The sequence below is a fragment of the Mesoplodon bidens genome (genome assembly GCF_964165515.1).
Source record: "Mesoplodon bidens genome assembly, chromosome: 10".
In the NCBI taxonomy this organism is placed as follows: Eukaryota; Metazoa; Chordata; class Mammalia; order Artiodactyla; family Ziphiidae; genus Mesoplodon; species Mesoplodon bidens.
The window spans coordinates 39828772-39855771 of record NC_138172.1 but is presented as its reverse complement, the minus strand read 5'-3'; the positions used below and the strand labels follow the sequence as shown (position 1 = coordinate 39855771).

At 50.0% G+C, this 27000-nt stretch overlaps 1 protein-coding gene across 7 annotated transcripts in view; it reads right to left on the bottom strand.

Annotated features, from left to right (window-relative positions):
- The window catches only part of PFKFB4 (6-phosphofructo-2-kinase/fructose-2,6-biphosphatase 4), a 43356-nt gene that overhangs the window by 12026 nt on the left and 4330 nt on the right, over positions 1-27000 (bottom strand). For 3 of the 7 annotated variants that reach the window (XM_081246576.1, XM_081246574.1, XM_081246572.1), the window contains exons 1-9: positions 26345-26492; positions 20694-20810; positions 20438-20534; positions 14524-14590; positions 11787-11861; positions 11369-11425; positions 10846-10967; positions 8966-9173; positions 8267-8413 (exon numbers count right to left, since the gene is read on the bottom strand). In XM_081246576.1, the coding sequence (XP_081102702.1) occupies positions 8267-8413; positions 8966-9173; positions 10846-10967; positions 11369-11425; positions 11787-11861; positions 14524-14590; positions 20438-20534; positions 20694-20810; positions 26345-26441 (987 nt within the window). In that variant the 5' untranslated portion in view covers positions 26442-26492. Of the gene's footprint in view, positions 1-8266; positions 8414-8965; positions 9174-10845; positions 10968-11368; positions 11426-11786; positions 11862-14523; positions 14591-20437; positions 20535-20693; positions 20811-26344; positions 26493-27000 lie in introns of those variants that run through there. The other 4 variants (XM_081246573.1, XM_081246577.1, XM_081246578.1 and 1 more) reach the window with 2 other exon arrangements.

The window sequence follows — 27000 nt, the reverse complement described above, 5'->3', positions numbered from 1 at the left end:
CCACAAGAGAAGCCACCACAATGAGAACGCCACACACCACAATGAGGAGTAGCTCCCGCTTGTCGCAACTAGAGAAAAGCCTGTGCGCAGCAACGAAGACCCAACGCAGCCAAAAATAAATAAATTAATTAAAAACAAAAAAGATTAGGGAGATTCCCTGGCGGTCCAGTGGTTAGAACCCCATGCTTTCACTGCTGAGAGCCCGGGTTCAATCCCTGGTCGGGGAACTAAGATTCCACAAGCCACAGTGTGGCCAAAAAAAAAGTGATTAGGGTGATGGCTCAGAAGGAAGTGAAGGACAGTAGAGAAAGCCTCTCTTGCCTTAGAGAATACGTATATTATCATGAACAGAATGTTGCTAGAAATATGAATGTTTAGGGACTCCTCTGGAGGTCCAGTGGTTAGGACTCCGTGCTTTCACTGCTGTGGCCCCAGGTTCAATCCTTGGTCAGGGAACTAAGATCACGCAAACTGTGTGGTGCAGCCAAAAAAAAAGAGAGAGAGAGAAAAGGCAATCTTTATCATAAAGCAGCAGAGAACTTGGCTGAACTGTGTTCTAGTGTGGGCAGCTATAACAAAAAAGGCAGATAGGGGCTTCCCTGGTGGCACAGTGGTTGAGAGTCCGCCTGCCGATGCAGGGGATACGGGTTCGTGCCCCGGTCTGGGAAGATCCCACATGCCATGGAGTGGCTGGGCCCGTGAGCCACGGCCGCTGAGCCTGCGCGTCCGGAGCCTGTGCTCCACAACGGGAGAGGCCACAACAGTGAGAGGCCCGCAGTACCCGCAAAAAAAAAAAAAGCAGATAATGACAAGTGATAAGGAGGATGCAGAGAAATCAGAACCCTTATACACTGCTGGTGGGAATGTAAAATGGTGCGGCCACTTTGGAAAACAGCCTGGCAGTTTCTAACAAGCTTAAACGGAGATAACATGGGGGACTCCCTGGCGTCCCAGTGGTTGCGACTCTGTGCTTTCACTGCCAAGGGCCTGGGTTCAATCCCTGGTCAAGGAGCTAAGATCCCACAGGTCACACAGCACAGCCAAAATAAAAAAATAAAACAAACAAAAAGACGTAGAGTTAACATATGACCTAGCAATTCCACTCCTGGCTATGTACCCAAAAGAAATGAAAACATGTCCACACAAAAACTTGTACGTTCAGAGCAACATCATTCCTAAAGCCAAAAAATGGCAACTACCCAAATGCCCATCGACTGGTGAATGGATAAATAACATGTGGTATATCCATACAATGGGATATTATTCGGCAATATACAGGAACAAAATACTGATACATTCTACCACAGGAGGAATGAAATGTCCAGAATAGGCCAATCTATAGAGACAGAAAACAGATTGGTGGTAGCCTAGGGCTGGGGGGAAGGACTGGAAGGAAATGGGGGTATGGGTACAGGGTTGCTTTTTGGAACAACAAAAATGTTCTAAAGTTGATTGTGGTGATGGTTGCATAACTCTGTGAATATACTAAAAACGATTGAATTGTACAATCTAAATAGGTGAACTGTATCATATGTGAATCATACCTCAATACCTCGATAAAGTTGTTGTTTTTAAAAAAGGAAAAATAAGACAGTAAATTGTGGATTGGGCTAAGAAAAAAATCACAACGTTAAAATAGAAGACTAGCCCAAGGCTGTTTACCAGAACAGAGGAAAGAACAAAGATAAACATGGAAAGATGACTAACAGATCATAGATACTAGAATAGTTTCTAAACTAAAGATAAAGAAGGGAATCCAGTGTATCTAGGAAAATAATCAGATTAACCTCAAAGAAAAAAAAGATCCGGCTGCCAAGGCTTCTCTGAGAAACCAAATGCAACAGCCATATCCATGCCCTTGGAAGGCAGACACCAGACCCCTAACCTGCGTCAGGGAGCTGCTATTTGCAGGAGAAAGAACTCAGGGCTGGAAACCTCCTGTAACTCCCACCAGCCACAGCTGATGAAAGCCCACAAAATGGGTTAAATGAGCTATAAAATGGGTCACAGAAATTGCTTACTCTTTTGAAAGAGTTCATCAATTCTAAAGAAGAGCTACAACAGATAAAAAAAAAAAAAACCATGACGCTATACTCTGCCCAATTACAGTAAAAAAAAAAAAAAGGGCAGAAAGGAAACAAATGGAAATAACACATCCTCATAATTCCCAACAGAGTCAAGAATTATTTTCCTGTTACTAATTTTGATAAGTATATTTTAGTTATTCCTTTATTTACAAGCATTCTCCTTAAGAATGTTTTTGAAAAGCTGTAAGGTAATGACTACTGGAATAAAAACACTGCTTGCCTTCCAAATCACAGAAAAGATGATGTTTATACAGAAAAAAAAAAAAATGAGATGAAGAGAAATCTGCAAGGTACTGGGGAAAAAAAAGGACAAAGATAGCGATTGTAATAATAAATATGAATGGGTTTAGATTCCTAAATGAAAAAAGCTCTCAGGCCAAAAAATAAACCAAAGATATGTTCCTTTCATCTAAAGAAATGACAGAAAAAGATTAAAAATAAAAGGGAGTAGGCATGGGCTTCCCTGGTGGTGCAGTGGTTGAGAGTCCGCCTGCCGATGCAGGGGACACAGGTTCGTGCCCCGGTCTGGGAAGATCCCACATGCTGCGGAGCGGCTGGGCCCGTGAGCCATGGCCGCTGAGCCTGCGAGTCCGGAGCTTGTGCTCCGCAATGGGAGAGGCCACAACAGTGAGAGGCCTGCATATCGCAAAAAAAAAAAAAAAAAAAAGGGAGTAGGCGTAATAAAAAAAATGGACAAAAAGCAAGGATGTCAAATTAAAACCAAAGTGAGATACCACCTCACACTCATTAGAATGGCTACTGTAAAAAAAAAAAAAAAAAAACAGAAAAATAACAAGTGTTGGCACAGATGTGGAGAAATCAGAACACTCGTGCACTGTTGGTAGGAAAGTATAATGGTGCAGTTGCTATGGAAAAAAGTATAGCGGTTCCTCAAAAAAATAAAAATAGAATTACCATATGATCCAACAATTCCACTTCTACATACGTACCAAAAAGAAATGAAAGCAGTGTTTCAAAGAGATATTTATATACCCATGTTCACAGCAGCCCGATGCACAATAACTAAAAGGTGGAAGCAACCCAAATGTCCATAGATAAATGAATGGATAAGCAAAATGTGGTATATACATACAATGGAACCATATTCAAGCTTAAAAATGTGATTCTGACATATGCTACAACATGGATGGACCTTGAGGACATTATGATAAGTGAAATAAACCAGTCACAAAAAGACAAATACTATATGATTCCACTTATGTGACATACTTAGAGACAGAAAAATCATACAGACAGAATCAAAGAGACAGAAAGTAAAATGGTAGTTGTCAGAGGCTGGGTGGGAAGGAGAAATGGGGGTTACTGTTTAATGGGTATAGAGTTTACATTTTATAAGGGGAAAAGAGTTCTGGAGATGGGGACTTCCCTGGTGGTCCAGTGGGTAAGACTCCGCACTCCCAATGCAGGGGGCCCAGGTTCAATCCCTGGTCAGGGAACTACATCCCGCATGCACGATGTAATGAAGATCCCACGTGCCACAACTAAGACCCCACACAGCCAAAAATAAAGTAAATAAATAAATAAATCCGCATGCCACAACTAAGAGTGCGCATGTCGCAACTAAAGATCCTGCATGCCGCAACAAAGATCCCACATGCTGCAACTAAGACCCAGTGCAACCTAAATAAATAAATCAATATTTAAAAAGTAAATAAATTTATTAACATGGTTACAAAAATAAAACTATTTAGGGCTTCCCTGGTGGCGCAGTGGTTGAGAGTCCGCCTGCCGATGCAGGGGACACGGGTTCGTGCCCCTATCCCGGAAAATCCCACATGCCGCGGAGCGGCTGGGCCCGCGAGCCATGGCCGCGGAGCCTGTGTGTCCGGAGCCTGTGCTCCGCAACGGGAGAGGCCACAGCAGTGAGAGGCCCGCGTACAGCAAAAAAAAAAAAAAATAAATAAATAAAACTATTTAAAAAAAAGAGTTCTGGGCTTCCCTGGTGGCGCAGTGGTTGAGAGTCCGCCTGCCGATGCAGGGGACACGGGTTCGTGCCCCGGTCTGGGAAGATCCCACATGCCGCAGAGCGGCTAGGCCCGTGAGCCATGGCTGCTGAGCCTGCGCGTCCGGAGCCTGTGCTCTGCAAGGGGAGAGGCCACAACAGTGAGAGGCCCGCCTACCGCAAAAAATAAATAAATAAATAAATAAATAAATAAAAGAGTTCTGGAGATGGATGGTGGTGATGACTGTACATTATGAATGTATTTAATACCACTGAACTGTGCACGTAAAAATTGTTGTTAAGATGATAAGTATTATGTTATGTGCATTTTGCCAAAAAAAAATTGGAAAAAGAAAACCAGGGGTGATAATATTCAAATTAGTCAAAGTATAAATCCATGCAAAAAGTGTTTTATATTGAAACAGGAACCTTCCAAAATGAAGGCTGAGCCACAGTGGAGTAACTGGTACCAGATTTGCTCTCAGCCCAACACAAACAATTAAAAACAACTGGACAAAATGTATGCAACAATTGTTTGTAGACACTAGACAACAGGCAGAGCAGGGCTGTGATCCTCCAGAAGGGACACAAGGAGCCTACGACTGCAGCAATTTACTGCAGGCACTTCCTGGACTACAGAGCATCACGAGAAAAGAAGAAGACACAAAAAAGAACAAAACTGAACCCCTAGAGCTTAAAAACGTAACGCCTGAAATATAAAGTTCACTGGATGCTGGATGAGTTTAACAAAAACAGCAGTAAAGATAAGTGAGCTTGAAGATATAGCAATAGAAACTATCCAAACAGAAACTTGGAAAGAACAAAAGACTGAGAAACAATGAACAGAAGCTCAGTGACCTGTGGGATTATCCCATAGGTTCTATATACTATACCAAATGGTCTAACATACAAGAAGTTGGAGTCCAGGGTAGGAGACACGGTAGCAGAAAATATATTTAAAGAAATGATACCTTAAATTTTTTTTCAAACTCATATTTAGAAATCCAGAAATCCAAGAATCTCAATGAACTCCAGGCAGGATAAACATAAAATAAAACATACCAAAGCACATCATAATCCAATTGCTTAAAATCAATAATAAAGAGAAAATAGAGTAAAAGAAGATACATTATATACAAAACGAAGATAAGAATGACAGAAAACTTCTTGCTAGAAAACAGTGTGACCCAGAAGACAATAGAGGTGGTCCAAAGGTGGTCCGGTGGTTAAGAATCTGCCTTCCAATGCAGGGGACAAGGGTTTGATCCCTTGTTGGGGAATGAAGATCCCACATGCCACGGGGCAACTAAGCCCATGCACCACAACTAGAGAGAAGCCCACACACCACAACTACTGAGCCCGTGCCCCCTAGAGCCCACACGCCACAACTAGAGAAGCCCGCACGCTGAAAAGAGAAGCCCACACGCCGAAACTAGAGAAGAGCCTGCATGCTGAAACGAAGAGTCTGTGCACCGCAATGAAGACCCAGTGCAGCCAAAAAAAAAAAAAAAAAAAAAAAGAAGAAGACAACAATGGAACAGCATCTTTTAAATGCTGAAACAGAAGGAAGTCTGTGCTGTTTCCTCTCATCTGCCCCTCCATATCCTTCTGCTTCTCCACCTGCTCTCTGCCCCAGGAGGTTGACCTTTGTGCATGCACCTACAAGGCTCCCATGGCCACTAATGTCTTGTTGGGCTAGGCCATGGGGAACACTGGCAGGAGGTCACAGGGAGGGAGGAGAGTGAGGCTGAGATGTTTATTCTGACTCCCTCCTGAAGAAGTTGCCTTCAGTGGTCTAGGCCCTCACCCAAGGTTCCATCCCACCAGCTGCCCTTTACTCACTGCTCCCTGTCCCCAGGTTCCTATATCCTCTCTCTCCTCTGCCCAAGGGAAGCAATGGTCCCTGTTGTTACGAAGTCCCTATATCCTGCCCATTATCTTTGAAAAAAGGTCCTTTTATAAATCCTCATTGAATTAACCTAATTGGAGTGGCCATCTGTTTCCTTTTATGTCCCACAAATTCCTAAGTCATGAATTTTACTTCATAATAAAACATCAAAATATGTGAAGAAAAAAAGGTAAAATAATGCAAAATTCTTGAAAATGCAAGAAAAATCAACAAAATTATAATTAGAGTGTATTTAACATTCAACTATTGATTTTTGATGATCAAACAAAAAAAAGAAAATTTGAATGATATAATTAAAGTTGAAATTAATGAGATACACAAACTTTTTCTTTTGAAAATTTTCAAACATATAGAAAAGTACAGGGCTTCCCTTGTGGTGCAGTGGTTGAGAATCCACCTGCCAATGCAGGGGACACAGGTTCGAGCCCTGGTCAGGGAAGACCCCACATGCTGCAGAGCAACTAAGCCTGTGCACCACAACTACTGAGCCTGCGCTCTAGAGCCTGCATGCCACAACTACTGAGCCCACACGCTTAGAGCCCATGCTCCACAACAAGAGAAGCCACTGCAATGAGAAGCCCGCACACCGCAACGAAGAATAGCCACCGCTCACCACAACTAGAGAAAGCCTGTACGCAGCAACAAGGACCCAAAGCAGCCAAAAAATAATAATAATTAATAAATAAATAAATAATAAATAGACCTTCTTAAAAAAAAAAAGAATATACAACAGAAACACAAGGCACTTAAACTGGGAAGGTAACAACTGGATTATCCTTATTTCAGAAGATATGATAGCTCCCTGAGATAAAGCTATGATAATCAACTGAAAAAGTACTAGAGCAAATAAAAGAATGGTCACAGGTTTTCTGTGGACTGGCAATAACCAGACGGGGGACAAGACCTTATTCACAAAGAGGCTTCCTCCATGAGGCCACGTGGCCCAAGCTCCCAAGGGACCCTCTGGAGATGTCCCTGGTTAACAGCCCACTGTCAGCCTTCCTGGCCTGGCTCCCTACATGAATGCTGTGCCTGTGGCCCTTCCCATCTCATAATGCCATGGACGCCCCCTTTCCCTTCCCCAATCTTTTCCAGCGGGGATGGATTCCACGGCATGTGGCTTCATCACCTTCCTCCCTACTCCTCACCTCCTCTGTCCAACCTGATTCCATCTCATCCACAGGGACACAACTGAACAAGCTCGCAAGCTGAACGAGTGTCTACCTTTTCCACAGCTGCATCCATCTGCTGGGGGTGGAGGATCGCCCCCACAACACAGACAAGGGGGCCACAGAAGACTCCTGGTCTCCAGACAAGCCAACTCTTCCCCTTTGCTAACGCCCACTGGAAACTCCTCCTTCCTTTCACTCTTGAGTGAAACCTCCATGAAGTTCTGAGACACAGTACTCTATAGCCACCTGCACCCCTCTCCTCTCCTAATACCTTGGAATCTGGGCCTCCGCCACCACTCAGGGCCTCCTGTAGTCTCATTCTCTCCCTTTCTTCCAGCCCCTCACCATCAGCTTACACACGGCCAAGTCTCCCTTGACTCTGAGTCCGTTGCCCCCCACTCACTTCCCCACCCATTCCCATTGGGCACCAAACCAGTAGGCTCATGCCAAGAATCCCAGTGCTCCTGGGCTTCCCTGGTGGCACAGTGGTTGAGAGTCCGCCTGCCGATACAGGGGACATGGGTTCGTGCCCCGGTCTGGGAGGATCCCACATGCCACGGAGCGGCTGGGCCTGTGAGCCATGGCCGCTGAGCCTGCGCGTCCGGAGCCTGTGCTCCGCAACGGGAGAGGCCACAACAGTGAGAGGGCCGCGTACCGCAAAAAAAAAAAAAAAGCATGACAAGCCAGCTGGTAGGCAAAATGGCTGAAGAGGGTCAAAAGGTATAAACTTCCAGTTATAAGACAAATAAGCCCTGGGAATGTAATGTACAGCATGGTGATTATAATTAACAATATGTATCATATATTTGAAAATTGCTAAGAGAGTATGTCTTGAAAGTTCTCATCACAAGAAGAATAAAATTTGTAATTATGTGGTGATGGATGTTAACTAAACTTATTGTGATAATTATTTCACAATACATACATACATCAAATAATCACTTTGTACACCTAGATAGTTACATACAAAAGAAGGGAAGGAGGGAGGCAGGGAAGGAGGGAGGGATGAATCAGAACCCTAAACAATAATGAAATGTTAAAGAAAAAGCTCTCCCTGACCCCCTTCAACACTGTCACCCTGGGTGAGCACAGCTGTGCCCAGAGCTGGGCAGGGGAGGGAAGAGATGGTGATTACCGCATCAATCTCGTTGAGAACTTTCCACTGCTCATAAGGCACACCCAGGGCCTCAGCCGTCTGGATTGTCCTCTTCATCTGGCTTGTCCAAACCTTTAGGTCCTTGATGTTCTGATCCCTGATGAACTGGGCCAGACTCCTGGCAAACTGAAACACATCACAAGCAAATTCAGATGCTCAGGTCCTGGGCTGTCCTCAAAGGGTCCACGGGGCCCAGCCTTAGAGAAAACAGCTTTGGTAAAAAACACGAACTAACTCTCGATGACACCAACACCCACACCCACAAGTGCTGTCCTTGTGCATTCTTCCGAGATGCTCAGTGTAGTTCCAGCTGTGGCTCATCAGGTCCCCTGCCAGTGCTCACCCCCCGACCATGTGCCCTAGGCTGTATGACCTTCCCACTGAGGTTTCAGTATCTCCCCTGGACTGTGGCACAGCATCAGCTGCACTGTAGGGACTCAGCTCACTCCCAGAATGGCATGCCTCTCCAGGGAAAGGGAATCAGCTGGTGAGAGCTTGCGTGCAAGCCAGAGATCCAGGCATCTGCTTGGTGACCTTCTCTATATAATGGGAACATTCCAGACTGAATGACATCATCCACCTGGACTGCATGTTAGCTGGAGTCCAGCACCAGCACACGCATATGCACACAAAAATAAACACATGCACACACACACACACACACACACACACACTGACCTCCCTGCCCCGGGCGGACAGTCCTGGGTCCCCGCCAATCCGGCCCTTGAGGTTGAGCTCGCTTTCCCCGTGCCGGCAGAGGTAGATAGAGCGGGGCGTCACGTGGATGTTCATGAGGTAATACACAATGCGGCTCTGGATGTGGTCAGCCACGCGGTTCACAATGTAGCTCTGCCCCACGTCCATGATCTTGATGTAGGACAGATCCCTTTCCAGAGAAGGTAGAGAGAAGCCTGTGAGTGTGACCGGGGTCCTTGAGGCCACGCCCTGCCAGCTCCAGGAACCATCCTCAGACCCTTGCATCTCTGACCCCACCAGGCTTGAGACCACAACACACAGGACTGCCAGCTGGTACGCGAGAGATGGGGGTGAGGTGGGAGCAACACGACACGCATGACATACAGACAAACCCCGTGAGAGGTGCTCCACACTCATCATGCTCCCAAAAGGTGACATTCAAAGCGAGGGGTCAGTCCTACCACATCGGGACCTTCATCGCTGCTCTATGTCCCCCGGGCCCCTCTTGCCTACCTATGAGCTCTCAACGTACTATCTGTAAGGTGAACAAGAGATAGTTTTTTCCAGGATTGACCTGGAAGTAGTTGGCAAACACGCTTCCCCTCCAGTCTTCCTGGTCAGCCATCCATGGGCCTGGCCTTTCCTTCCCCCAGCGAACCCTCCCCCAAGAACCCAGCCTGGGTCATGCGTGTGTGCCGAGTGGTTGCCATGTCCCACACCAGGCAGCAGGTGGACGAGACAAAAGCAAAGGAGGATGGTGCTGGTGGCAGCAGCCAATAAGCCCAGCTCCGCCGCTTTCCCTGCTTTGGACCAGTGCAGCCCTGCAGCGTGGAGAACAGAGCCACAAGGAGCGATGCCATGCTGGGGGGAGACCAGGAGAACCACAGAGGCCGGGGCAGCAGCACCGGATCAGCACCAGTCTCACTGAGGGGACTCAGTCCAGGGACTGTCCCTCAAACATCCCAGAAAACATCCCCCCAGCAGTCACTTGACTTCTTTCATTTGTAACTATATATTCATACGTAATTATAAACAACCCAAGTACAAGTTCATATTCCACCCTTTTCACTTAATGCTACACAACATACACTTTCCCATGTCTCTTCAGCATGATTTATAAGGACTGTGTAATACTTTATTCAGTTATTAAAGTTAACTTAATTACTTAAGTGTTATTCACTTAACCACTGCCCCCACTTCTGCTATAATACAGGAGTTGGCAAACTATGGCCAGCAAGTCAAACGCAGCCTGGTTTTGTAAATACAGTTTTATGGGAACACAGTCATGCCCATTTATTTACGTATCATCTATGTCCCTTTAGTACTAAACGGCAGAGTTAACTAGCTGCAACAGAGACTGTATGCCCCCAAAGCCTAAAATATCTACCACCTGAGCCTTTACGGAAAGAGCTTGCCGGTGGCTGGCTGCTGTCCCCACCCAGCACTCAGTGCCACAGATCCCTGTTCCAGAGGGAGGCCCGCAGGGCTCACAAGCACTGGTTACTGCTAGCTGTTCGTAGGCAGGGTCTGGGCACCCCTTCCCCTTCTCAAAATACAGACCACCCACTGAAAGAAGAGCATGTACTGTTTGCAAAAGCCTTGTGGGAAGACCCTCTAAATAGAAAACAGGCTTGATTTTCCGATGGAATAGCAGAAAACTGTGACTCACAGAGCTCCAGATAAAGCAGCTACGGTTCTGCAAGTCACCCCTGGGCCATGATTTCCACCCCAAGGAAAGAAACAAAAAAGGACAGATCATCTCTGCCCGCGGAGGTGGTCCCTCAGCCACCAGCTTGAGGGGCCAGAGGAGGCAGCCGAGTGGACCCCACCGCAGGCGAGGACACAGTGCTGCTCTGCCTCACCTGTCCAGGTCCTCGTCCAGCGACTCATATGAATTCTCATAGCACTCGATGCGCCTCATGAAGTCCTCCGTGGCCTCATCGCTATCGTGGTTGACATAGTCAGGGCTGCCCAGTTTCACTTGCTGCCGGGGTCAGGCACAGAGCAAGGACACATCAGGGCCAGAGGCCAAGCAGGTCGGAGACCAAGGAGGATGCTGGGTTGGGGGGAGGCTGGGAAGGAGGACTGGCCTCCCAGGGGGACTGGTCCCATTAGGAAGAGTCCAGTGGCTCCCTGGTCCCAGCTCCCATACCAGTGCTGGCAATCCTGTGATCGCAGTCCCTCATCTTTGGGGGATGAGGGACTGCAATCGGGTGGGCAGTCCCCACCCGACCCAGAGATCTACTGCCTTCCCCCCTACCCACAATGTTCAAGAAGACCAAGTTAAGGTCGGCCCAGGCACCAGCCTAACCTGGAGATGGACCTCACTGTCACAGGCCATCTTGGCTGTATTACTGCTCCCACAAGGTCAGATGCACCACTCACCACGATGTTGGCAGCTATGACCTCAGGATCCACACAGATGGACTCAACAAAAAAGGTCTGCATCAAAGACCAGGGTGGGCAGGAGGGAAGGAACCAGAGACACATTTAGGGCCCTGAGCCTGGCTCCCCGGAGCTCCCTACCCACTGAGGGCCATGCTGCCCAGAGGCCCTTCTTCAAGGGGTGGGGTCAGGTCAAGGAGCACAGAACCAAAGCAGGTGCTGCCCTATGAAGGACTCTCCCACCAAGACCCCCACTTCCTCAGAAAGATAACTCCAGGTGGAGAGAAAATCAGTATCCCAAATCCACTCAGGAGCCCACCTGCCTGATGCCAGTGGGCCTCAGGAGGCCGAGAAAGTGGCCCCAGAGGGCCCGAACGTGCCACAGCCCAACCAAGGAGGTAAGCCAAGGAGGCCTCACCTTGTAGCCATTCTGTTCCCCAAAATTAAAGATGGTCGCTCTCCGTTCTCGGGTGGTATTTGTTGCATCAAACACCTAGGACCAAAATGGGGTTAACTCAGCCTCTGGCCCTGGAGAAGGTGGGAGGCCACCTGACAGCTGTAGCACAGGGACTGGATTTCTCATCAGGACCAGTTGCCGTTCGGCCATCCGCCTGGCCAGTCTCCTTCAGACCTGCAGTGGCTGGGCTGGTCCTCCCCTTCCTTGGGGAGCACCCCAAGGAAGCTGGAAGCAGGGCAGCAGGCACTCACTCACAAGACTTCCAGTGAAACTAGTTAAACTTGGAGAACTAAACCCATGTTTACTTCCACTCCATCCTGTCACCCCAGTAAAATGGGAACAGGAGAGGAGAGGAGATGGGAAATGTCAACACAGTTTTTTAAGATAGACATATGGTAACTGGCTCAGAGAAACAGAGAAAACCAAACACAAACCTATACCAACCAGAGCACACCTGCTTGTGCAGAACCACGGTAGTCAGGAACAGGGCACAGGCATCTCTGAAAAAAGGGACAAGTGTGCAGAAGAAACCAGAGGACTGGCTGGCGGTGCAAGTGGAGCCCCAGGCCCCCTCCTTGCCTTCTCCAGGCAGGCTGTGACCTGCCCCTGGGGCCTGGTCAGCACTCAGGTGCAGCCCACCCAAGCAGCTTTTATAGCGTAACTTTTTACAAAGGGCATTTGACCAGGGCTCCCTGGATGCTCCAGCAAAACCTCTAACATGAAAAACAAAGACTAAATCAAACAGAATAAAAGGAACTTCAAGAAATGAGGACAGGGAGGGACTTCCCTGGTGGCGCAGTGGTTAAGAATCCACCTGCCAATGCAGGGGACTCGGGTTCGATCCCTGGTCCGGGAAGATCCCACATGCCGCGGAGCAACTAAGCCTGTGTGCCACAACTACTGAGCCTGCGCTCTAGACCCTGTGAGCCACAACTACTGAGCCTGCGCTCTAGACCCTGTGAGCCACAACTACTGAAGCCTGTGCGCTTAGAGCCCGTGTTCCACAACAAGAGAAGCCACCACAATGAGAAGCATGCGCACCAAAATGAAGAGTAGCCCCCGCTCACCACAACTAGAGAAAGCCCGCGTGCAGCAACGAAGACCCAACGCAGCCAAAAATAAATAAAAAATAAATAAATTCATTAAAAAAAAAAAAAGAAGATGGGAGGGGAGTGGGGACTCAGTTGTGAGAAAGCAGCGGGGGTGGTTTAACAAAGTAAAATATATAGGGCTTCCCTGGTGGCGCAGTGGTTGAGAGTCCGCCTGCCGATGCAGGGGACACGGGTTCGTGCCCCGGTCCGGGAAGATCCCACATGCCACGGAGCGGCTGGGCCCGTGAGCCATGGCCGCTGAGCCTGCGCGTCCGGAGCCTGTACTCCGCAACAGGAGAGGCCACAACAGTGAGAGGCCCGCGTACCGCAAAAAAAAAAAAAAAAAAAAAAAAAAAATATATATATATATATGACATTTCTCTGAGCTGCTGGAGAAGAGTTTCCTGATGGAAAGGGTCCCCCCAAGGACCCAGCATTGTGGAGAAGACTCACCATAAAGCACATCACCTTGAAGACCCTAAAAGCTTCCCCAGAGGAAGGGGCATGAGAAGCCCCCCGTTTCCTCTAGGAAATAAAACTTTTCTTTTTTTTTTTTTTAACTTCTTTTTGGCCGCAACGTGCTGCTTGTGGGATCTTAGTTCCCTGACCAGGGATTGAACTTAGGCCCTCAGCAGAAAGAGCATGGAGTCCTAACCACTGGACTGCCAGGGAATTCCCTAGGGATAAAAAACTTTTAAGGAGGATCAGCAAATCAGAATGACATCAGACTTTCCCACAGCCACTCTAGAAGCCATAATACAATGGAGCAATGTCATGAAAATTCTAAAGGAAACGTTCTTCCCACCCATCCATCAAATGTGAGGATAAAGAAAAGACATTTCTAGACACGCAAGGTCTCACAAAATTTACTTACCAAGTACCTTTCTCAGAAAGCTATTAGAGGATGTGCTCCAACAAAACAAGTCAGTAAAGCAAGGAAAAGCAAGACATGGGATCAAAGAGCAGGACATTCAACTCAGGAGGGAAGAGAAGGAAATTCCCAGGGTGACAGCTGTGCCACAGACAGACCTAGAGGGTAACTGATCTAGGTGGGGCTGGGGGACAGAGCTCCAGGATGCGTGCCTTCAAGAGGAAAAAGGAAGGAAAAAAATAGCCCGTGTTTGACTACGTAGGGTTGGGGTAGGGTCCTTTCCTGCAGACACCCTTGCTCAGCCTTGTCCCACCTGTCCATCTGACTGGAGGGGCCAACACAGAGGGGGAATTCCCTTACCCAGCATTCAAGTGATTCCTGAATAGCCACCAAATGTTGGGCTGGATGCTCTCCACACCAGGAGAAATCACATTTGCTAAAGACTTAGGTAACATGACACCTCTAACTTGTGGAGTGGCCAAGAATGTGAGTATTCAGAGGGAAGTCCTGCAGGGTCAAACACAACCACAAGCCCAGAGGGAAATTCCTGGCCCACATCTCGGCCTCTGGCTTCTTCCAGCACAGCAGCTGCAGACTTCTTCCCAGGGGCTGCATCCAGGGGTATCTAGGGCCACATACACCCTGCCTTCCCCTCCAGATGCCTGATAAGTAAAGGGGTAGACGTATGTGGGCTCCCACATGCCACTCCCAGATACCACCAGGGTGTTATACTCACCGCCACATGCCCCCCCTCCTCACTAAGGAACCGCCGGACGTCTCGGAGGGCTGCCAGGGCACACTGCCTTCAGAAAAGAAAACACAGGTCAGCCAAGCACCTGACTGGTTGCTGCAGGGCAGTAGTTCAGGGATATATCCTATGCCAGATAGGAGACGGGGCAGCCCCCGGGGCCCCTTCTCTCTTCTCAAGGTTTCTCTTTCCTTGGGAAGATTTTCAGTGTTTGGTAACCCTGCTCCTACAGGTGGAAGGTTATGTGTTCCTGGCCATCAGGAATACTTTTTTTTTTTTTTTAATTGGAGTATAGTTGCTTTACAACATTGTGTTAGTTTATACTGTACAGCAAAGTGAATAATCTATACGTATACATATATCACCTCTTTTTGGATTTCCTTCTCATTTAGGTCACCACAGAGCACTGAGTAGAGTTCCCTGTGCTATACTAGTAGGTCCTCATTAGTTATCTATTTTATACATAGTATCAGTAGTGTATATATATCAATCCCAATATCCCAATTCATCCCACCACCCCCTTTCCCCCTTGGTAAACATACAGGAATACTTCTTGAAATACCACTTTTCTGTACTTTCCTTCTTCATCTCATCATGTACAAATCCAGCCTGCCATTTTGCCATATTCATGATTTCTAAGTGTCATGCATTTCCCCTATCAAAATAAGCACTTTTAAAACCAGACACTCCCTTGTGTGTGTGTTGGGGGCACGGCAGGCAGTGCTGGTGGTGGGACAGGAGAGACAGTACTGCTGGCCCCCAAGGCAGCATTAAGCTTAATGTTCAATTTTCCTTTCTAGAAGGGAGATGTGGGCTAAGAATGCCACCTGGTGTATCAGCAAACAAAGGGTGTTGCAGCCATCAAGCTATCAGTCACTGCAGCCGCCCCCATAGGTGCCCCCTCAGGGGACTCAGAAGGGGAAAGAACAGGACACTGGCCCCAGAGAGCTGAGGTACATATCAAAGGAATGATTTCAGTGAGCCCACACATGGCACCTACCTTATCTCTGCAGAGCAGTCCCTCAGTTATCTGAGAGGCTGTCTTCTAGGCTTAAGTCCTCAGTTTTGTTCACTGAATAAAACATAAGTCTCAACTTTTAGGCTGTTCATTTCTTTCAGTGGACCAAGAACGCCCTACATGATCCCTTCTGGAGGAGGGTGCCGTGTCTCTGCCTCTCGCACCCGGGTCCACAGGTGCTCTGGAAGGGCAAAACCCTCACCATGACTAACCACTGACTACACTGCCTGTCCTCAGACATCTCAGCCTTTCTGTTTATTGCTGCAAAATGGACTGCCACATATAAGGATCTTTCTGACTTTATCCATTTCCCCTATAAGGTCCGAAGATCGATAAATCACTTTGACTTTTTATCTATGCAGGGGAGCAGAATTTGCCACTCCAAAATATGTCGCTTTGGCATAAGGATTATTTTAGGCTGATTATTTTTAAGACACTGCAGACACAGGAGCAGCTCTGAAAACATGAGTAGAAGTTACCCTTTTTTGAGAGACATTTACAAGTATACGGGAAATCTCCATTTGTAAGGGGGTCTCCATCGCTGTACCAGGAGGAGGGAGATGACCTTTATCTCTAGAAACTATTATCAATGCTGAAGGCACAGATTGAGTGATTGATTTAGGCCACGCCAGATAGCTTGCAGAATCTTAGTTCCCAGCGATTGAACCCAGGCCCCTGACAGTGGAAGCTCCAAGTCCACAGCCAGGGAATTCCCTGAAGGCATAGATTTAAATCTGCATAACAACCTTACCCTCGTTTACCGAGCTTTTCCGGGTAAATTCTCCTGACTCCTCACCCCCAACATCTTCTTTTCTCTTCAGCTGAAGATGGTATTTAAGGGGAGGGCTTCCCAGGTCTCTCACATGTATGTAGGAGGTATACGTGCTATTAAACTTTTTTTCTGTCCTGTTAATCTGTGTCATGTCAATTTAATTATTAGACCAGTCAAAGAACCTAGAAGGCAAGAAGGGAAAATTTTTCCTCCCAAACACTATTACCTGTACTTTTTTGATGTAAAAGTAAAGTTAGATCTCCCATTTGTTTGATCTTGGGATTTTGTGTGTAAACCCCTAGTGCATCAAAGGACTGTGCCAGGCCAAGCCAGGCCAGTGTGCCCAAGCATGGAAACAGAGGCCGACCAGACTGCTGGGGTCACGAGGAAACTGGGGGCAGAGCTGAGTCCAGGTCACTGGAAGGAGCTCTGCTCTTATGCCTCCTTGTGACCTTTCTGTGCTCTATTAGGCCTTTCAGTTAAGACCCCAAAGTGCTTTCTTCTGCCAAAAAACCTGAATTCTGAGAGTCCAGGAAGCTGGCATTGATAAGGACAGAGTAAAGGGACAAAGCAGGTGACTAGTTAATCCTACTAAGGGCTCAGGGAAGTAAAGGAAAAAGTATGGGAGACCTCTATAAGAAAATGATCACTCAAGAAAGCAGGTTTGCTTAACCACAAAACCAAGCAGGCTTGCTTAACAACAAACCCATGCAACAGAAGCATGAGACATGCCCCCAGACAATAAAACAATGGTGGAATGAAACCCACATCCTGCCCAGTGGTAAGTTAATGATTCCTAGGACATGCTCTTTTGTGCTCACTAAAAACAAAAGTATAAGGAAAGGGTGACATTATACTGAAACCTGAGCTGATTTACCATATTTTAGTATACATTACCACCTTTTTGCTCATTTCCATTGCGCCATGACAGTCCCAGTTTGACCACTAGGGACAAGAAAACTCCGCCCCCCACCCCCATGTGGAGGAGGAGGAGCTGATGATGGAAGCTTGACGTCTACTCAAGGATGAGGAAGAAGATGGTCTTCTCCCCCTCCTCACTTTTCCTTTGATTATAAAACTGTAGCCTACTAAGTTCTCAGCACGGTGCCCTCCTGCCCACCCACTTGTAAACCTCACAAGTGTCCTATTCTAATAAATCACTTATCTATCACTTTGTCTCTCGCTGAATTCTTTCTGCACTGAGACATAAAGAACCAGAGCTTCTCAGAGCCCCCCACATCCCTGAGACACATTTCTACAGTTTCAGCATGGCTGGGGCCATTTCTTGCCACCCACATTTAGAGCCCCATGTTCTGGGCTAAGATCTCTGTGGGCTGCTCTGGCTGAGGCTGCACCAAGTAGGAGGGATCTCAGGGCCCAGGTGGAGATGCTGGGGGAACAGCCTGGGAGCCTGCACACGTGTGGGTGTGAGTGTGGATGGGCACGCACGCACATGCATAGGTGGATATGTGTATGTGCAAGTCTGTGAGTGAGCACCTGTGAGCATTCCTTGGGCCCCTGTGGAAGTGCAGCTGTGCACATACAAGAGGGTGTATGTGGTTTGATAAATACATTTGGTCTTTGTCCTGGGTTCTTGGCAGAGCTCCTAAGACCCTTGGAATTTCTTAAGTGATACTCAGGCTGGGTCCCCTAGACAGCCTCAGCATGGGGCTGATCACCAGAAAGTGATGAAAGGGCTGGAACATTCAGCCCTGCCACCATCCTCCAGGAAGGGAGATGGGGGCTGAAGATGAATTGAACGATGAGAGTTGAAGAGCTTCCAGGTTGAAGAGATGAGGTGCTGGGAGGGTGCCAGACCCCGAGACGGCTGGAAGCTCCCCACACTGCCCCCTTCCTTGCCTGTGCACCTCCTCCACTTGGCTGTTCCCAAGTTGTATCCTTTATAATAAACCAGTAAACACAACTCAAGTATGTTCCTGAGCTGTGAGCTGGAACAGTAATCTGCTGAAGAGGGGGTTGTGGGAACCCCCAATTTATAGCCAGTTAGAAGTACGGGTGCCCCCCGCCGAGACTTGTGACTGGTGTGTGAAGTGGGGTCAGTCTTGAGGGACTGAGTCCTTAACCTGTGGGAACTGATGCTAACTGCAGGTAGACAGGGTCAGAATTGAATTGAACTGTTGGATACCAGTTGGTGTCAGGAGGATACACACGTGTGTGAACGCCCACGTGTATACATACGGTATGTGTACACACCTTCCTGTGGTATGTGACTGTGTGCAAATATATGAGGGTGCCTGGTGTGTATTTACACACATACCCATGTGTACATAAAGAGGGAGCACCTGCACATGTACACATGGCTGTACATGCCCTCTTCTAGATCTTCCACTGTGCCCAGTGTTAGGGACAGACTTCCACATTGTGTAGCTCTAGGAAGCTCAACAATGTGTATGTACCTGGGCCTCTGGGAAATGCAGGCTTCCCTTCCCAGGTTTCCCATTTTTAAAAAGTCTGATCTTTCTATTTTGCCAATTATCTGTGGGACGTTTTGGGCTGGTTAATGGGAAATAGCCCCATAGCCCAGGGGCCAGACCCAGGCTTTGGATACATGAGGGAGACTTTCTAGGAACAGCCAGAGGGTGTGCCTACAGAGAGGCACACGTGAATCTGCCCCCAGCTTCTACTGCTGGGGTCTCTGTTCCAGCTGGGTGACCCTGAACCAGCTTCCTTACCTCTTCTGAGTCTGGGTTTTGCCATGAGAATTAATCCCAATGTTCCTACCTTCAATGGGCAGTCTGAGCAGAATGACCAGAGAGCTCTGGGAATGCTAGCTTCTTTCTTCTCCCCACAAACACTCTGTATTCAGACAGGCCTGGCTTCAAATCAAACTCTGAGGGATCCCAGACAATACCACCACTTCCTGACCTCAGTCTCAGCATCTAGGGGAGTGAGGCACCACAGCCCACTGTAGGGAAGATCAAAGCAGCTAATGAGTGCCCACAGCTTGAGGTTGTTGCAGAATTTGCATTTGATGCAACCTTTGATCTACAAATTGAGTACTTCCAGGATGATGGACAGGACAGTTTTTAGTGGTACATAGGGTTAGATTTAAGTCTGGACTCTGTGAGGTTACTTGGGATCTTGTGTGAGACTGCTGAGCCTCAATTTCCTCATCTTTAAGTTGGTGGGCAGGGGGCGGCAATGGGCATCACACACGCAGCACACAGTAGATTCAAATATCAGTGCCCTCACCTTTTGTCTGGGTCGTTATCACAGAGGGCCCACCCTTGAGTTTTACCCACAATTCACAGTTCGGCCCCAGAGACCTGAATGTCAGACTCCACTTCCCTTCTTGGTGCAGCAGCCCGCCCAGCCCCACTGACCCAACAGCAGAGGCACGGAAGGGCCAAGCCCCACAATGGGGAACTCCTGCCCCCTGGTGGCCAGAGAGGGAGCAGGCCAACCACAGCATAGCATAGCTCCTCAGACCACAGCTGGTGCTCAGTTTTTCTGGAGAAAGCAATCAATTCAAGTCTGAATGGAGAGGGAGAGTGGGTATCATATGCAAATTTCCATCTCGTCGCCCAGCAACACTGAGGCAACTTCAAAGGAAAGCCAAGGCCTACCCGACACATGCCAAGAACATGACAAGCATCCTCCAAATATCAGTAGGAGGCTTATCCTGCGGCAAGGGAGGAAACGCCCCAGTTCTGGGTCTGATCCTTCTGGCTTTTCGAGAAGGTGTCAGGAGGTAATCCCATTCCCACTCTGCCGCACCCCTGAGGCCTGTATCTCTGCTTCACCTAGGGCTCCCCTCCCTATCAGAGCCCATCCCCATGGATGGCCTGGGGTAAATCAGCCAACTGGCCCTGGCTAAGCCTCCACCATCTCCCTGAAGCTCCATGCTCCCCTCCCACAGATATCCCACAGGGCAGGGCAGGGCAAGCCACCAAGGGGCCAAATACCCACTCCCTTTGTCCCCAAACCCAGCACATCCTCACCCCCACCACATCCTGAGAGGTCAAGAAACCAGCCCTGTTACAGCCCACAGGGTAGGGCAAGGCCAGGTCTCAGGAACAGCTTGGTCATCACTAGCAACTGGGCTCCAGGGCCTTCTTCATAAACAAACACACATACGCACACAAACTCACTTCCTGATTTTCAGGCCCTCTTCATTGTCTGGAAGAAAAAACTCAAAAGACTTGTATGTCTTGACCATGTCCCGGCGATACTGGCCAACGTTGAATTCTGGGGGAAGGGAGAGGCTCAGTTTTCACACAACAGCATCCCTCCCCAACCCCTGACCTTGACCCACCCCCAGGCCCTGTGGCAGTCCAGCCTTCTCACTCCTCCCCGATCCCCCACAAAGTCCCAAAGCCCCCTTGGAAAGCCAAGGCTGAGTCTCACCCCGTGTGGGCACGCCAATCCAGTTCAGGTAGCGGGTCAGCTTCTTAGAGATGTAGGTCTTGCCCCTGGCAGGCAGCCCCACCATGACAATGAGCGTCGGGCAGTTGGTCATGCAAACTGAAAGGCAAGGAGCAGTGTCTGAGGAAGCTGGACCCCTCCCAGTGGGCCCCTCCTTCCAGGCCCGGCATCAGATGTGCCTTCCCAGGCTCCTGGCAGCAGAGAGCTCCCTGGGCACCCCCAGACCCTGGTCTCTAACCAGCGCTGGCATGCCCAGTTCCCCAGGCCTGTCAGTGCTCAGGGAGACGCCGCGGGATCTCGCCAGCATTTACCCTGATGTGCACCATCAGATATAAAGCTGGAGCTGCCACGGCCCTGGCTAAACTCTGCAGGGGAATTCCCCTGGCAGGTGGGACAGAGCCAAAGCCCAGTGAGGTGTTCAACGTCTGCCTGTCATCCCGGAACCCGTCACTCAGCATTCCTGCTCACACAGCACCACTGCTTCCGCTCCCCAGGGGGAATTTCTCTTCATCTACAAAGCCCGGAAGCTGCTTCTGCAGTAAGCCCTTCCTCCAAGGCACCTGCATGCCCACCTGCTGCGCTCTCTCCCTCAACCCAGTCATCTCGCCAATGAGTCTGCTCTCCACAACTGATCACTTGGGGTGAAAGCAGCCCAGCAGTGTCTGAGCCATTCAGGATCCTGAGGCCTGGCAGATTTGGTGCTCAAAAATTGTGGGCAGGGAAGGAGACGGAGGCACCTCAAAACCCACCAGGGTGAGGGCCACAAGGGGCTGAGACCAGAGACCCAGGCCAACGCCACAAGGGCGGTCCCTCTGATAGCCAGCCACCGCCATCCCATGTGCCACCAGGTCGGTGTGCCAAAAAGAGAAGCTGCCAAGGCTAGAGGCGGGAAAGAGTCTGCACCCAGCCCCCAAATCCATGGCCCACTAAGACAGACACCAAGGCAGCAGAACTGCCAGACTATGGGATCCAGCTCCGCTTTCAGTGTGGTCTCACCTCAGAAGCCTCAGGAAGCTTCCCTTTCATCGTCCTCAGGACCTGGGCCAGGTAAAACCACAGCAGACAGATGGACAGAGGTGGGGACCTGTCACTACCCCTCCTTTGCCCACATGGCTCTGCAAGTGCTTTCACCTGGTAGCCCTCCTCAGACAGACTGCTGGACCCCACCCTTCAACCTGTCTCCCTCACTGGAGATGGAGTGCAGAGGTGGTCAGAGTCAGTCAGGCCTGGGTTCCTATCTTGACTCTGACACTTACTGGCAACTCTGAGCCTTGGTGTCCTCACCTGTAAAATGGGATGATAATCCCTCAGCGACGCCTAGCAATATCCCCATGTAAGAGCTGGAACACTTCCAGGAAGCTGTGCCCTCTGCCTGGACTTGGCAGCCTGCCTGGCTAAGGACACAGATGTATCTCAGGACTGCCCTTGGGACTTGGGGTGCAGAGGCAACTGTCTGTCTCCAGGCAGGTCCCGAATAGAAGTAAAAGACCCTGCTTGCCAGTGGGGGCTCCGTCACTCCTGTGCATGACCTTTGGGCAAATGTGACCCATTCTGCAAGCCCCAGGGGAGAGAAGGAGGGGATCCTGCAGACACAGCCTGACTGTGAGTAAGAGTGAGGAAACTTGCAGAAAAACCTCAGCGTTGGGACTTCTCTGGTGGCACAGTGGTTGAGAGTCCGCCTGCCGATGCAGGGGACACGGGTTCGTGCCCCGGTCCAGGAAGATCCCACATGCCGCAGAGCGGCTGGGCCCGTGAGCCATGGCCGCTGAGCCTGCGCGTCCGGAGCCTGTGCTCCGCAACGGGAGAGGCCACAACAGTGAGAGGCCCGTGTACCACAAAAAAAAAAAAAAAAAAAAAGACCCAAAACCAAAACCAAAACCAAAACCAAAAACCTCAGCATTGGCTAAGCTGAGAGAAAAACAAGTTAGGCAAGGCCCTGCATCCTGAGGGCCAGGCCAGTGCTGCTGAGTCCTGGGCTGTTTGCACAATTTCTGGCCGGTTGGCCAGGGCTCCCAAGCAACCACAATGCAGTGCATCAGCTACTCACTGTGGGGAAAACCTGCGCCCAGCCTGCTCCCTCTGATGAGGCCACCCCTTCCCATTGCTCCCTGAAGGGCTCTCCCACGACCCCAGGGCTGAGGTTCTGCATCACCTCTTCACAGCTTCCATCTTCCCAGAGACGCCCCTGGCCTCCTGCCACGGCGTTTGGTGACAGCATCCCCCCGCCCCATGCACAGCCATGGTGGGCAGGCAGGGCAGCAAATCAGGGCTGGGCACAAAATGAGAGCAATAAATTACCTATCACCTCTGTTCCTCAAGATAAGATCCCAAGTCAATGATACAAAAGAAAATTCAAAGTACAAGTATATTCACACCAGCCCTGCTTGCAACAGCAAAACACTGGGGAAGTCCCAGCAATGGAGAAATTGCAAACCGAGGCCCACACGGAGGGAACACACCTGAACCAAGGGTGGGTGGACCAGGTGAGTGGGGGCATGCAGTTGGAGCTGCAGCTCTGGGCCTTCAGGACCTCAACACTGAGCAACAGGACAGCAGAACACACAGTTCAGAACATGGGGCATGTGCGGAAGGAAACCTGAAGATATGTCAACTCAGCTTTTCTCACTAGTTCCTGTAAATTATCTGTAAATTTGCTCAAGGCCACAGGAGCCCAAGGAGTCGAGAGGCTGAGACAAGCCTGGAGCTAGTGACTACTTTCTGGTGGTACCTCCGCAGGGGCAGCCACAAGTCCCTGGAGTGGGTTCCAGAACTGAGTCTTGAACTGCACCTGCCCTGACTTCCTTGGGCCAGGCTGGGGAGGGGAGAGTTCTTTAAAATAAAGCAAACTGGCATCACTGTCCTGTTCAGAGGGGACAGAAAGTTGTCTCTCCTACTGTCCTGTGCACACACCAGTTGTGGCCTTACCCAGGCAGTCTTGCCACCTTTTGGCTAAGAAAAGCTATCAAATACTGTCCATTCTGCCATGTTCCCTGAGTCCCCTCTCCATCTCCTACCCCATCTGCCCCCAGAGCTCCTCCAGGTCAATGACCAGAAAGGTGACAGCTTCCAGGCCCTCTGTGTAGCCCTGAATTCTATCAAAAGGAGGAAGAATTGCTCATGAAGAGTGGGGGAGGAGAAGGCAAGGAACATCCCTCAGCCAACCAGCCTCTGTTGCCCTGAGGAGCTCAGACTAGACCCCAAAGACAACCCACCACACAGCACAGACTAGGGCCCCTCATCCTCTTCTCTATAAAGCCCTGTGATCAAGTCAACTTCCACCCACCTTGACCCTCAGGTTCCCACCTGTCCTTGTGGTCCTCCAATCTAGTTAGAAGCCCACTATGCAGAGGGTAAAATACTGCATGAATACGGGCTTGGGACCTGAGGTTCTGGTTCCTTGTTCGTTCCCTGCTTACTCCCTCCTTGCTGTGAACTGTGAGACCCTAGCCTAGGGTCCAATCCCCCACACAATTTGCAGGTCTCATCTTTAGCCTCTTGGGCACTACCTCCTCCTCCAGGAAGCCCTCCTGTGCCAGGCCAGCTCACAGTCCCACCCACCTCAACACCCTGAGGCAGTGCCATGGCACAAGCCCCTCTGCTCAGGCCAGAGCCACATTTTAGTTGCATACCTGGAGCTTGGAGAAACACAGGCCTGCCCCAGAGGCAGTTAGACCTGGGCAAGTCCCCTCCCATTGGGCCTCAACTCCTTTGTCACATGAAAGAGGGTTGGCTTGGAGCTTCAATCCCTGACTTTGAGGTATGGAGAAGCAAAGAAACAACAGTGATGATAAATTACAAAATTACCTGCTACCATTTATCAAGCACTTATCAAGAGGCTCACAGGACTTCCTTGGTGCCAATGCAGGGGACATGGGTTTGAGCCCTGGGCCAGAAAGATCCCACATGCCGTGGAGCAACTAAGCCCGTGTGCCACACTACTGAGCCTGCGTGCTGCAACTACTGAAGACCGCATGCCTAGAGCCTGTGCTCCACGACAAGAGAAGCCACCGCAATGAGAAGTCCGTGCAACGCAACAAAGAGTAAACCCCGCTCGCCGCAACTAGAGAAAGCCCGTGAGCAGCAACAAAGACCCAATGCAGTCATAAAAAAAATATATATATATATATATATATATATAAACTTATAAAAAAGAGGCTCACAGCAGCTTCATAGTGCAAGGATGATGACTGTCTCAGTCTCACAGATAAGGAACCTGAGACCTAGAGGATCAGCTCTTTGCCCAAGGTCACCCAGCTGAGCCACGATGCAGCTTGAGTGCTCCTGCCTCCAAAGTCCACGTTCTCACTCCTTCTCCTTTATGTAACAACAGAGGCCACCCCCTTGTTAGTACAATACAGCCCTAACACGGACTGACTAGAAGCACAAGAGAAAGGGGCCTAGCCCTCCACACCTCCAGAAGTCTGGAAGGAAAACTGGCTAGGGTGTAGCCATAGTCCCTTAGGACTGAATACTGACTGGAAAGCCATGGCCCCCGGGCTAAAAGCAGGGTCACAGTTTCAGCAGCCCACCAGGACTTACATTATGGTCAGAGTCACAACCCACCAGAATGTCTGGTCAAAGCCACGGCCACCCCTACCAGGTTCCACAGTGTGCTAAGAGATGCACACACTCCTCCTCTAGGACTCACATCCTGGTCAAAGCCAAGTCCCCCAGGCTAGCCTCAAAGCAAGACAAGCACCAAGCACTCTCTCCTCTCCTATCATGACCAGGCAGAGGTCAGGAGTACAGGGAGACCCCAGCACGTAACACAATCTCCTGACCTCCATTTCCAAATCTGTATCAGAAGCTGGACTAGATGTTCTCTGAGGACCTTGCCAAGTTGCAAATTTATTACAACGTTTCAGTTACTCCTAAAATAAATCTTTGTTTTTCTTGGTAATAAAAAAGCTGCAGACTCATTTAAGGACAAGCAGAAAATCAATGAAGTGGGTTTAACACCTAGGACCACAGGAAAAGTAAGCCCCTTAAGGATTCCTTGAATTTCAGCATATGTTCTAGATGTTTCCACCCTCCAGTTTTACCACTCACCCACAACCCCACCTGGATGCTTACACACCCATGGACACAAAGACAGGCCCATATAAAAAAGTGGTCTCACTGTCTCTATCCTGAACACATCTGCACTTCCCTGAAATTCCTCCCAAAACTCGATTTCAGGCCCAGAGACGGGCCTTCCTCCCCGCCTTGGGCCTTTGAAAGTTCTGGGCTCAGAGAGACCAAGCGAATCTCCTAGGGCCAACACAGCTCAGACCCCGGCCTGACCACCCGGCCCACGCTCTCTGGCCAGCTGAGAGGGAAGGGCCGAGGCTCCAAGTCCTCCCCTGACCTGAGGCGGTGGGGACAGAGTGGTGTGGGAAGGGTCCTGCGCCCTCCCCTAGGTGATGGCGGCCAGACCTAGCTCCCGCCGAGCCGAGACGTCGCCACACACCTGTGCCCGCCTCTCGCTCTGCTACACCTGTCCCAGGCCTCCCACCTGTTCCTGTTCCCCTCCCACCAGTCACGGCTGCCTCACCTGTCCCCGGTTCCCCACCTGTTCCCGGCTCCCTCTCCATGTAAGACCAATACCCATGCCCATGCACCGCCCTCCCCCTTCCCCGCAGACCCCGCCTCACCACCGCGCTGGCAGGCGTGTAGAGCAGGCCGCCCATTGCTGTACGGCATCCAGATCTTCTTCAGGGGGTTCTGGGTCAGTTCCCGTGGGGACGCCATCCTGGGGCTAGGATGAGTCGGACTGCGCTGCTTCCAACCCAGCAGCCCGGCCACCTCGGGCCACTCGATGCCCCGCCCCTCAGCTCTGCCCCTCAGCCCCGCCCCTCCTGAAGCCGCGTTGACGCCCGTCCAACTCCACGCAGGCCCCGCCCCGGAACGAGTAGGCTCCACCCCAACTGAAGAGCGCCTGGCCTCCTACCACGCATGCTCAGCTCGCCTACTAGTGCGTTTTGGACCAAGCGGGCCCGCCCTGCATGCCAGGATGGAGGACGCGCATGCCCAGCTCCCAGTTTCCAGGCTTGGGTGGTGCAGGCCCCGCCCTGGATGCCGGAGCCCAGCACACCCAACGCGACCCTGATGATTTGCATAGACCTCACCCACGCCTTCGCCCTGGGCGTGCCAGGCTTGCCCCCAGGACACCCGAGGTCCCGCTTCCCGCTCTGAGTGACCTCAGGGCCCCCAGGAGGAGGGCTTTGCATGCGTTGGGGTAGGTCTGCGTGACGCGCAGAGCTTAGTTGGTCAGGACCAGCCTGGCGGCCCCTGCGTAACTCTCATCACT